Source organism: Chrysemys picta, chromosome 4 (assembly GCF_011386835.1).
Source record: "Chrysemys picta bellii isolate R12L10 chromosome 4, ASM1138683v2, whole genome shotgun sequence".
Lineage (NCBI taxonomy): Eukaryota > Metazoa > Chordata > Testudines > Emydidae > Chrysemys > Chrysemys picta.
This window is the reverse complement of record NC_088794.1, coordinates 64,563,031-64,575,089: the sequence shown is the minus strand read 5'-3', so window position 1 is coordinate 64,575,089 and position 12,059 is coordinate 64,563,031. Positions and strand designations below refer to the sequence as shown.

General features: G+C 43.0%; 1 protein-coding gene across 1 annotated transcript in view; it reads left to right on the top strand.

The window, feature by feature from the left end:
• LOC135983075 (uncharacterized) overlaps positions 1 to 9,039 on the top strand; it is a 123,223-nt gene extending 114,184 nt beyond the window's left edge. The window contains exon 2 of the mRNA XM_065592514.1: positions 6,844 to 9,039. Coding sequence (XP_065448586.1) covers positions 6,868 to 8,013 — 1,146 coding nt within the window. The 5' untranslated portion in view covers positions 6,844 to 6,867 and the 3' untranslated portion in view covers positions 8,014 to 9,039. The remainder of the gene's footprint in view (positions 1 to 6,843) is intronic.
• The last annotated feature ends 3,020 nt before the right edge of the window (positions 9,040 to 12,059 follow it).

Here is a 12,059-nt window from a genome sequence, read left to right as displayed (position 1 = left end):
GTGACATTTCACTGTGATAGCACAACCAAGCTTCTGCATCATCTTAGTGGAGGTGGGTCTCACTAGCAGTGCTCAGGAAAGAGCCGCAGTACAGTCTGCCCTTGATGATGACATTTTAAAGGAGGATTCGGAATGTTGGCTAAGGTTCATGAACCTGCAAGCACAACTCCTGTTTCTTTCAATGGGAATCTTGTGCGCAGAATTCCGGAAGAACTGAGCCCTAATTGATACTGCTGAATTGATACCTCAGTTTTGCTGGGGAGAGCCATTGATTCAGTGAGGATGCAGTCTACTGATTGCCAAAAATCAATTATAAATCACTGAGGTGAAATTCACCTTCTGGATATGTAGTTATTCATTGTGCTGGAATCTCCAAAGGCATTGATGGGAAAATTCACTCCTCCAACCTGCAGGCAGGCAGAAGGGCTCCACCACCATCCTGCACACCTTTGTCATGGGGTTTCTGAATTACTGGATCAGGGTAGTTACAAATTCAGTGAAAGCCTCCTTGTTTCTCCAATCTGCACCCAAAACAAACCATACTGGCTTATTTGGGGATGGCCTGGAGTCCCTTTCTATGACACAAAGGTGGTGCAAAGATCCTCCTGTGAAATAACTCAGCCTGCTCTAAGCAGGGCTTTCTCCTGGTTCGCCACACCAGGAGTGAAATTCAATGCCTTTGCACATAAAAGGGACATCTTACTAGTATTTGAAAATTCATGAGTGGTGCTTTTCTTATTTGTCACTCTCTTTCTGGATTATGCCAGACACTGCACAGCATAAAAGAATCTGATTATGCGGAGAATGCTTACCAATATATTTTTTCAAACATTTACATATTACAAATGAAGAAAATACTTCCCTGGTGCCACTTTCTGATCTCTTGCAAGCTCAGACAGTGATGGCAGGTGGAGCTCAGGTTACAGTCAAGTTTAGATGGGCCCTGCTCCTTTACTTGTGTCTAAAGTTTGTCTAAAGCTGCTTATGTTTGACTCTCTTGCATATATCTGTACATTTTGAGTGGTTTTGGTAAGTAAAGCAATAATTAACAACACTTTTTAGTACACTTCTCTTCAGGGTGTTCAAATGATAATAAATCCATGTGCGACATCTTCTAAAGGCCCACTGAAGAAGCCCTCTAGGACATTTCAAATGTTCTCTCTTTGCTAAGATCAAAGTGTAGCATCAATTAAATATCTCCACTTGCAGGAGGGTGATTCAGTGAACTTATAGATCTTTTCTACATATCCCGCCAATGATTTGTCCTAGGAAAAAGATTCTACAACTTAGAATTAGGGTTCAGCAATGACTAAGAATGACCTATTTTTATCTCCAGTGACAAGCCAATCAATGATAATGAAAGAGGTGCAAAGCCAGCAGTGGCATTGTCAGCTTAGTATTGCAATCAGATAATGTGTCCGTTTCCTTTGTAATACACACTACATCCAGAAAAGGCAAATAAGCTTCTCGGGAAAAGATCATTGTATATGCTAGGATATTAGTAACTAAGTAGTGAAGTGAGTGAATTAGATGTTACAGGTGCTTAAAACCAGTAGTACCTTTAGGAACAGAATTTTGGATCTTCATTTCTACATTTGTCTTATTTTGAGGAGAAAGTGAAAGAAGGAAAAATATTTTAATTTACAAATGTTAAAATGAATTTTTAAAAAGGGTTCTGATAATAAGGAAGGATCCAGACAAACATTTCCAGGCATGGGTGCCTATAGCTGGGCACCTAAATCCATCTTTAGGCACCTGATAAAAATGACCTGATTTTTTGAATCTGCTAAGCTAAAAATCATTAGAAACGGCCAGTGTTCAGCACCTCTGACAAAAATCACATCATTATTATTTTGGTGACCCAGGCCCTCATCCTGCAGGGAACCTCTGCAATGGTGCAGGATCCCTCCTCCGTAGAGCTGATTGCAGGATCAGGATTGAAATGTGGATCCAAAGCCCATCAAGTCTTGGGATCAGGTCCTAGGGTGTCTGACTTTAGGAATCGGAGTTTGAAACTCTAGTCCTTTACTCATTATAGAGTAAGTCCTTTCCACACTATTCCTGAGGATTTCATGTGGCAAAATAATCTGTCCTTTTCTAGGGAGTAAAATATCTTTGGCTTCAATTCATTAAACTCTTGTTGACTTTTCCCCACCAAACTGTAACTCACTATATTATTGGGAAATGTACTGTAGCTACTGCTATTGTCTGTAGCTGTAGAGTTAGAGGGTACAAAATGGACATCTCAAGTGACAGCATGAAAAAAGTGTACCTGAGTGAAAGATAATTAGCTGAAGCAAGGACAAGTAAGTCTGTACACTCATAATTTACATGGGATATTGTTATAGTTATTACCATGCAATTTAACAAGAATACACCAGAGCAATTTTCATATGTTAAAACATGCAGATGCACTCAGATATATATGAGAAAAGACTCAGAACTCAAATCATCCAAAATAATCTAGAAATTTATTATCATAAACAGCATAATTAACACAGGGATCACAGGGGATGAGTCTCCTCCATCTCAGATAATCTTAAGAGAAAATGAAGCATTATTAAAACTTTAGTGCAGAAATGGTAACCCTCTCACATTCACATGCACAGCAGCAGAACTCTTTATATTGTAGAAATCTATCCTTCCACTTCCATTTAGCATTCTGTGCACCCTTCAGAAAAGTCTGCAGAAACCATCAACAGTAATTTATTACAAAGCATGAGACCTCTTCTTCTCCTTCTAAATAATCCTCTCTAGGTGTTTTTTTTCTGGCAGAGGGGACAATATTGACTGACTTCTCTGGTGAGGAGAAGTGGACACAGGAGTTTGGTGATTCTGTCCTATAAAAAAGAAATCAAAATTGTAAACACACTTGCACTGTTATCCAGAATCTGCAGTATTATTTATAGTCTGACTGACAATGCAGGCCTCTCTTGTATCGCACTTCCAAAATATTCCTATCAGCAGTGGCTGTCTAAGAAAAGGTGATTGTAATCCAAAAGATTAATCCATTACTGTAGTTCTCACCTTAAATTGCTTGAAAGTATCCACATTCTAGTTACATTTCAACACTAAACTGTTTTAATCGTATGCCAAAATATGACAACTGCCACACTCACAGAAAAGGAAGTGCCACCCCCAGATCGGCCAGATTCCCATGACCCACAAACATGGATGGAAGAAGTCACTTCCGGCTCAAACTATGTCTCCAGTGTCCATTTTTTCAGAAGGCAGAGGTCTGTTTCTCTATTTATGCATATCTAGTGTGCCTTTGCACTTGCAAAGAATGCAGTATGGTCACCAGAATGGATACTGGAACACTTGTAGTAGTTTTTTATTATTGCTAATTTGGGGGTTGTGTGTATCTTTGGTACAGTAGATAATATCCACCACTCTGTGAGCATTTCCATCAATAGAATGGCACGTAATATGAGTTTTATCAGCGAGAGTGTAAAATAATGGATATCTGCTGATGCTTCATTTTTTTTAGATATCAGCCTTTATTTATTTTATTTGACTTGCCAATACATGAGGAGATATGTAACAAGGTCTATTCCACACAAATTCTGTTTGGCAATGAATATCTTTCAAAATCGTTGGCAGGGGAGTTGCCTACAGGCTAATTATTCATGTTATTACATTGCAAAAAATGCATTTAGTTGAAAATTTTCAAATTTGACTGCCTAAAGTTAGGCACATTGAGGAACACTCATAATCTGGTTTCCAGAGAGGCGGAGCTTCTGCAGCTCTCACTGACTTCAAGCTTAACACCACTGAAAAATCAGGCCACTGAGTTAGATGACAAAATATAGATTTAGCTGCCTAATTTTCAGTACTCAAGTTTGAAAATCTTGGTCTAAACTTAAAAAGATAGACTGCTATCAGAAGATAGTGAATGTATCACATTCTCCAGAGCCTTCTCGGCATTGTGATGCTAAGGAAAGCATCTCTCTCTCTCATTAAAGCTGTGTACTCTCAGCAGTTTAAGGAAAGGTGAATTAAAGTCAAGGAAGAAGTCTGCAATAAGAAAACGTTGAAGCACTACATGTGATTTATTTTTGTTCTGGGCTCACAAAGTTATTTTCTCTCTAATCTGTTTTGTGATGTGAATATAAGACCCATCTCCAAATTATACATATCTGCAGATTTCAGGTTTGTTTTTCATTCTGAGCCCAGCAGGCAAATGTGAGTGAGTGCACAATCTTTTCCAAGTGAGCCTAGATGCCCTTGTTGCACAGATTCTGAATCTCGGTGAATGACTCATTGCCCCATAAAATCCTTGAAAATTAAGTATCAGACATGTCTGATTAGATCCATATGTTATATGGACCACATAAAAGGAAGCCCCTTACTTTATTCAATGTCTCCCTCTGTATTGTTTTTCTAATGCTATGCTAGTCCATGCTGAGGAAAATCTCGCTTCCCCTCCCATGTGCTGAATCATGCCTAGAATCCATATTAGAAGTCAAGTGTAAAAAAAGAGGAAGTTTTTGCTACAGGCAGCTGCTGTTGTCAATGCCCTTTCTTTCCCAGAAAAAGCCTTCAAAACCTTTCTACGCCTCTGCTCTCTACCCGTCAACTCTTCCTTCCCTCGAGTCAGTGAAAGGGCAGATCCTTCCCTAGCAACAATATTAACCCACTTGCAAAGTTTTAAAATCACGGTCTCTCTCGCCCGGAACTATATAAGCATTTTGCTCTCCCTAAATGTTTCTGTCCTCAGATTCTTCCATGCTCTCTGGTCTTGGTGTGATATGTACTTCCTTTAATATCAGGGACTTTATGTTCAGGATTACAACCAAAGAGCAGCCAAGCAGAAAAACAAGACACTCCCTGGGCTTTCACACCCTTACAACTGAAACTCAGAATAAGGGAGTTGTGAAACAAGCTCTTGTGAGTTCAGCAGAGACAAATAGCATTAATATGCAGTAGTATGACAGTTAAGGATTTTAAACCAAAATTGTATTGAACATTTGGGAATATATTGGTATAATCATAGGTCAATTATTAAATTCTGGGTGGGTGTTTCATCTATTCACTCTTATCTCAATAAAAAGTCATAATAATATTTCTTAGTCATTACTTAGCACTTCTGAAATAGATGGCAAGGCAGGTAAGTATACTCAGATAACAAACATTTATACTTCAGTAGCACCTTAAATAATTTTATATAGAAATTTCTGTAGCCACTTGTCTTGACTTAATTCCATTCCTTTTTCATAAAGTACCAACATCTTTATCTTTTTGCATTGGTGTGGGGTGTCAAAGCATTTGTTGGCAAGCCAGCTGAACCATTTCTAGTGTAGGTATATGAAGTATAGGTTTTCAGTCTTTAACAACAGTGTTTCATACTTTTGTTAATAGCACATTTTTAGTTAGCTTGTTTAGACGGGCCTTTAACTGCTCAGGTCTCCAATTCAACAGAACCCGTCCATAACTATCTGCATCTACAATAGTTGAAGGATCATTGATGAAAATTGCACCACTTTGTGCCACACAGGGTTCTGCCATCCTATGAAGCAGCGTTTCAAGTGCCCAGTTGATTTTCTTCAATGAAAATTAGAATTTCATGATTTATTGAATTATACATCTTTTAAAAACTTTAGTGATGGTCGACTGAAATAATTTCTTAGTTCTAGAGATGGACCCAAACAAAAACTTTGGATGACCTACAGACCAGACTTTGGGTTGTTGAAAGTTTAGAAACAGATAAGACTTTTGAGACTTGGATCCATTACTACACAGACATTTTCTTTAAATATAGTGCACGAGGGGAATCGCATAAAGTGCATTCCAGTGCTAGATTACAACAGTCAACACACTCCTATCCTTTTGTGCACATGCAATAACGTCTTATTTATGCATTCAAGAGATGGGCAATTCCAAAAGGGGGCAAGCGTCAGGTAAAAATGCATAAATCAAGCTCAAACTTGAAAATCTGTGTATTTAGTGATAATGCTGCTAATATTAAAGAGCTACTGACATGTCTGGGACATGTGAGTGCATTCCCCATGTTCACTGTCCTAGTTTGTCTGTCTGATGTTTGAAAATATTACAAAAGGACTCTCGCTTGCCTCTCTCTTTACCTCTTTCATTCTAATCTTTAGGAAATTTTCAGAATTGGGAAGAAACAGAGTCATCTGAGGAACTCATGCCCAGTGGCAGTTCTCGATCAAAGCAGAATGGTGAAACCTAAATGTATGTCTTGTATAAGTGATACTGCAGCATTGGACTGAGTAGTAAATGAAAAATGGAAACTCTGCTTGATTGTCGCAATATTGCTCACCACACTCAGCTTTCAAAGGAGCACTATCACTTCATTGAATAGCCAGCCAGTTGCCACTGATTCCTCATTCAGGGTATGTCTACACTACGGGATTAATCCGAATTTATATAATTCGAATTTGGAAAACAGGTTGTATAAATTCGATTGTATGCAACCACACTAAGCACATTAATTCGGTGGTGTGCGTCCATGTACCAGGGCTAGTGTCGATTTCCGGAGCGTTGCACTGTGGGTAGCTTTCCCATAGCTATCCCATAGTTCCCGCAGCCTCCTCCACCCATTGGAATTCTGGGTTGAGATCGCAATGCCTGATGGGGCTAAAAACATTGTCGCGGGTGGTTCTGGGTATATCCTCCCCCCTCTCCAGGAAGCAACGGCAAACAACGGCGTTTCGCGCCTTTTGCCTGGGTGAACAGTACAGACGCCATACCATGGCAAGCATGGAGCCCGCTCAGCTCAAGACAGCAGTCATGAACATTGTAAATACCTCGCGCCTTATCGTGCAGTTTATGCTGAACAAGAACCTGGAAAACCAGGCGGCGAGGAGCAGGCTACGGCAGCGCGGCGAGGAGAGTGATGAGGATATGGACATGGAATTCTATCGAACCGCGGTACCCGGTGCTTTGGAGATCATGCTGTTAATGGGGCAGGTTATAGCCGTGGAACGCCGATTCTGGGCCCGGGAAACAAGCACAGACTGGTGGGACCGCATAGTGTTGCAGGTGTGGGACGATTCCCAGTGGCTGCGAAACTTTTGCATGCGTAAGGGCACTTTCTTGGAACTTTGTGACTTGCTTTCCCCTGCCCTGAAGCGCCAGAATACGAAGATGAGAGCAGCCCTCACAGTTGAGAAGCGAGTGGCGATAGCCCTGTGGAAGTTTGCAACGCCAGACAGCTACCGGTCAGTCGGGAATCAATTTGGAGTGGGCAAATCTACTGTGGGGGCTGCTGTGATGCAAGTAGCCAAAGCAATCACTGAGGTGCTGCTACGAAAGCTAGTGACTCTGGGAGATGTGCAGGTCATAGTGGATGGCTTTGCTGCAATGGGATTCCCTAACTGTGGTGGGGCGATAGATGGAACCCACATCCCTATCTTGGCACTGGAGCACCAGGGTACCCAGTACATAAACCGCAAGGGGTACTTTTCAATGGTGCTGCAAGCACTTGTGGATCACAAGGGATGTTTCACCAACATCAACGCGGGCTGGCCGGGAAGGGTTCATGATGCTCGCGTCTTCAGGAACACTACTCTGTTTAAAGGGCTGCAGCAAGGGACTTACTTCCCGGACCAGAAAATAACCGTTGGGGATGTTGAAATGCCAATAGTTATTCTTGGGGACCCAGCCTACCCCTTAATGCCATGGCTCATGAAGCCATACACAGGCAGCCTGGACAGGAGTCAGGAGCTGTTTAACTACAGGCTGAGCAAGTGCAGAATGGTGGTAGAATGTGCATTTGGCCATTTAAAAGGTCGCTGGAGATCGCTATTGACTCGCTCTGACCTCAGCCAAAGAAATCTCCCCATTGTTATTTGTGCTTGCAGTGTGCTCCACAATCTATGTGAAAGTAAGGGGGAGACCTTTATGGCGGGGTGGGAGGCTGAGGCAAATCGCCTGGCTGCTGAGTACGCACAGCCAGACACCAGGGCGATTAGAAGAGCACACCAGGAAGCGCTGTGCATCAGAGAGGCTTTGAAAACCAGTTTCATGACTGGCCAGGCTACAGTGTGAAATTTCTGTTTGTTTCTCCTTCATGAAAACCCGCCCCCTTTATTGACTCATTCATTCTCTGTAAGGAACCCACCCTCCCCGTTCCCCCAGCTTTCTTTCAAAGGAAATAAAGTCAATATCATTTAAAAATCATGTATTCTTTATTAACTGATTATAAACATAGGGAGAGAACCAACAAGGTAATCTGGGTGAGGTTTGGGAGGAGGATAGGAGGGAAGTAAAAGGCCACTGAACAAATTCAATGTAATGACAGCCTTTTGGTTGGGCTGTCCACTGGGGTGGAGTGGGAAGGTGCACGTAGCCTACCCCCCCACGTTCTTACACGTCTGGGTGAGGAGGATATGAAACATGGTGAGGGGGGAGGGAGGTTATACAGGGGCTGTAGTGGCACTCTGTCATCCTGCTGCCGTTCCTGAAGCTCCACCAGATGCCGGAGCATGTCCGTTTGCTCACTCAGCAGCCCCAGCGTTGCAGCCTGCCACCTCTCATCTCGAGCGTCCCTCAGGATCTCGCGTTCACTGGCATCTTTCCTAAATTTAGTTACAGTATCCTTCCACTCATTCAAATGAGCTCTTTGATTTCGGGTGCATTTCATTATTTCAGTGAACATGTCGTCTCTTGTCCTCTTTCTACGCCGCCTTATCTGAGATAGCCTTCGTGACGGAGGAGGGAGGCTTGATAAATTTGCAGCTGCTGGAGGGAGGGTTGAGAAAAAGGAGAGAAGTTTTTAAAATGATACATTTTACAGAACAATGCTTATACTCTTTCTTGGTGAAAAACACTATTCACATTACATAGCACATGTGATTTCAGTACAAGGTCGCAATTTTCATCTTAATATTGAGTGCCTGTGGCTTTGGTGTTAGAGATCACAGACGCAGGTCCGGGCAATAGAATTCAGCTTGCATGCAGCCATGGTAAGCCATTGTCTTTCGGCTTCTGCGCCCTCCTTTCCCACATACCAAGCAAAGCCCGTTGACTGCTGCGGTTTTCCTGTTAACCTTCAGCAGCAGAAAACAAACTAACCCCCCCCCATCCAATTTTCTGGGATGATCGCTTTATCCCTCCCCCCACCGCGTGGCAGGTATCAGGGAAGATCCCTGCAGAAACCAAACTAACCCCCCCGCTCCCTCCTCCGGTCATGAATTCTCTGGGATGATCGCTGTACCCCTCCCCCCACCGCGTGGCTGGTATCAGGGAAGATCCCTGCTAGCCAAACGCGAAAAGCTCAGGGCCAATTACCCCCGCCCCCCCGCGCTTGGCTAACTGCAGGGAAGGATTTCTTTTCAGCCACAGGCAAACAGCCCAGTAGGAACGGCCACCTCTGTCCCCTTAATTAAGTTCCCATATTTCAACCAGGTTACCATGAGCGATATCACTCTCCTGAGGATCACACAGCAAGATAAAGAACGGATGTTGCTTGAATGCCAGCAAACACCGGGACCATACGCTGCCAGGCTTTGTCAGGCAATGATACCAGATTACTTGCTGCAGGCATGGCGTGGTCAAGTGTCCTACCATGGAGGACGGAATAAGGCTGCACTGCCCAGAAACCTTGTGGCAAGGCTTTTGGAGTACCTCCAGGAGAGCTTCATGGAGATGTCCCTGGAGGATTTCCGCTCCATCCCCAGACACGTTAACAGACTTTTCCAGTAGCTGTACTGGCCGCGAATGCGTCCCAAGTCCTCAGGGCAAAGTAATCATTAAAAATGCTTGCTTTTAAAACAAGTTTTATATTTTAAAAGGTAAACTCACCTGAGGTCCCTTCCATGGGGTCATGGTCTTGGATACTGGCTTGGGAGGGTTGGGAGGGTACTTCAGTCAGGCTGAGAAAAAGATCCTGGCTGTTGGGGAGAACGGAGTGCTGGGTGCTCACTGCAAGCTCGTCCTCCTCCTCCTCCTCCTCTTCCCCGTCCGCAGAATCCTCAGGTGTAGCTGATGAGACTATCCCCGACCCGGAATCCACGGTCACAGGTGGGGTAGTGGTGGCAGCCCCCCCTAGAATTGCATGCAGCTCGGCGTAGAAGCGGCATGTCCGCGGCTCTGACCCGGAGCGACCGTTTGCCTCCTTCGTTTTTTTGATAGGCTTGTCTGAGCTCCTTGACTTTCACGCGGCACTGATCTGAGTCCCTATTGTGGCCTCTCTCCATCATGCCCTTGGAGATTTTTTCAAAAGTTTTTGCATTTCGTCTTTTAGAACGAAGTTCTGCTAGCACTGAATCCTCTCCCCATATAGTGATCAGATCCAGTACCTCCCGTACGCTCCATGCTGGTGCTCTTTTTCGATTATCGGCCTGCATGGCTACCTGTGCTGATGAGCTATCTGTGGTCACCTGTGCTCTCCACGCTGGGCAAACAGGAAATGAAATTCAAATGTTCCCGGGGCTTTTCCTGCCTACCTGGCCAGTGCATCCGAGTTCAGATTGCTGTCCAGAGCGGTCACAATGGTGTACTGTGGGATAGATCCCGGAGGCCAATACCATCGCATTGCGGCCACACTAACCCTAATTCGAAATACTAAAATCGATTTTGGCGCTACTCCGCTCGTCGGGGTGGAGTACAGAAATCGATTTAATGAGCCCTTTATTTCGAATTAAATAGCGTCGTTGTGTGGACGGGTGCAGGGTTAATTCGAATTAACGCTGCTAAATCTGAATTAAAGTCGTAGTGTAGACCAGGCCTCAGAAAACATCAGAGACTGTTTGCAGACATCTGTCCACAGTGGGAATTCTGGAGATAGTTTCCTTGTGGCTCCGATTATTTCCCAAAAGTAAAACAGATGCAAAGCCTTGTAATTTCATTTTGACAAATCTGGAGACCAATCCTGTTTCCAGTGAAGTCAATAACAAAACTCCTATTGACTTCAGGAGGATTAGGCCATGAGGCATGTGCCTAGTTGTCTTACTTTTTAAACGATGAGTGTGGTACCTGGTTATTTACTAGTCTTTGATGCTTCAACCACATGGCAAATCAACACCTACAATGTAACTACTTCATAGTTACAGTTAAATGTTTTCTCTTAACCCCTCAGTTTAGATGATCAACTTCCCAGGTTTTTCAAACCACATTGAGAGGAAATTTCTTCAACTACACTTCAATGTAGTACCTCAGGAAGTAAGCCCAAATCCATGGCAATCTATTCTTGGATTTCTTTCTACATATTTGTGCCACTTATTACTTGCTTTAATATTTATTCTATTTGTGTGTGTGTTGCTTTTACCTTTAGTTGCTATCACGTTATATAAACTAATACCTTCTAACTATGCAATATGACTTTGTTTTCTTTGCTAAAAAATTAATTGGAAAAGAAAGAAACCGCCCTTAGAAAATTTTCAGCTCAGATGTAAAGGTATTTATTGGGTGTGGGAACTGCCAAATGATAGGGTTTGGGGAAATTACTGTTTGATGACTTTGTTGCCTCTCCTGTGTGCCCTGAGATTATCAACTACCAATCTACTGTTCTTAATCCATCTGCTGTATATCTGAGGGCATAAGTACAGAGACAAATTAAGCTGGCAACTTTTTGTTTAGTAACCCAGAGGTCAGTTTGAGAGTGGCTGTTTTAAAGTTTTTCACCTGTCTGGGAAATCCCTCTTCAGATCTACCGAATACGTGAAAGGGTTATGGAACTGTTTGGCTCGGTTCCAGAAGACAAATAATCTCTGAGGCACCTCCACACCCAACTGGGAGTGAGAAACATACCAACTTCCACCGAAAACATGGTATGTGCTGACTACCGTTTGTGCTCAACTGCTCCCACCACCTAAGAAGCAGGCAAAGTGAAGAGAGTTTAAGGGACCAAAAGTAACACAGTGCCACCTACCGGCACAGTTTACAGCTACTTTTAAAGGCAACTAAACAAGTAGCTGTAGTGCTCCTCTTTGACCATAGATATGCAGGACATCTATTATTCTTCGAAGTGAATGGCTAAAGGCAAGGGGCTTTATTCCACTGGAAAACAAATGTCTCTGTCTTTCTCACCCACACACATTCTGATTTTACTCAGGCAAAACACAGATTGACTTCTATAAGAGTTTTGACTATGT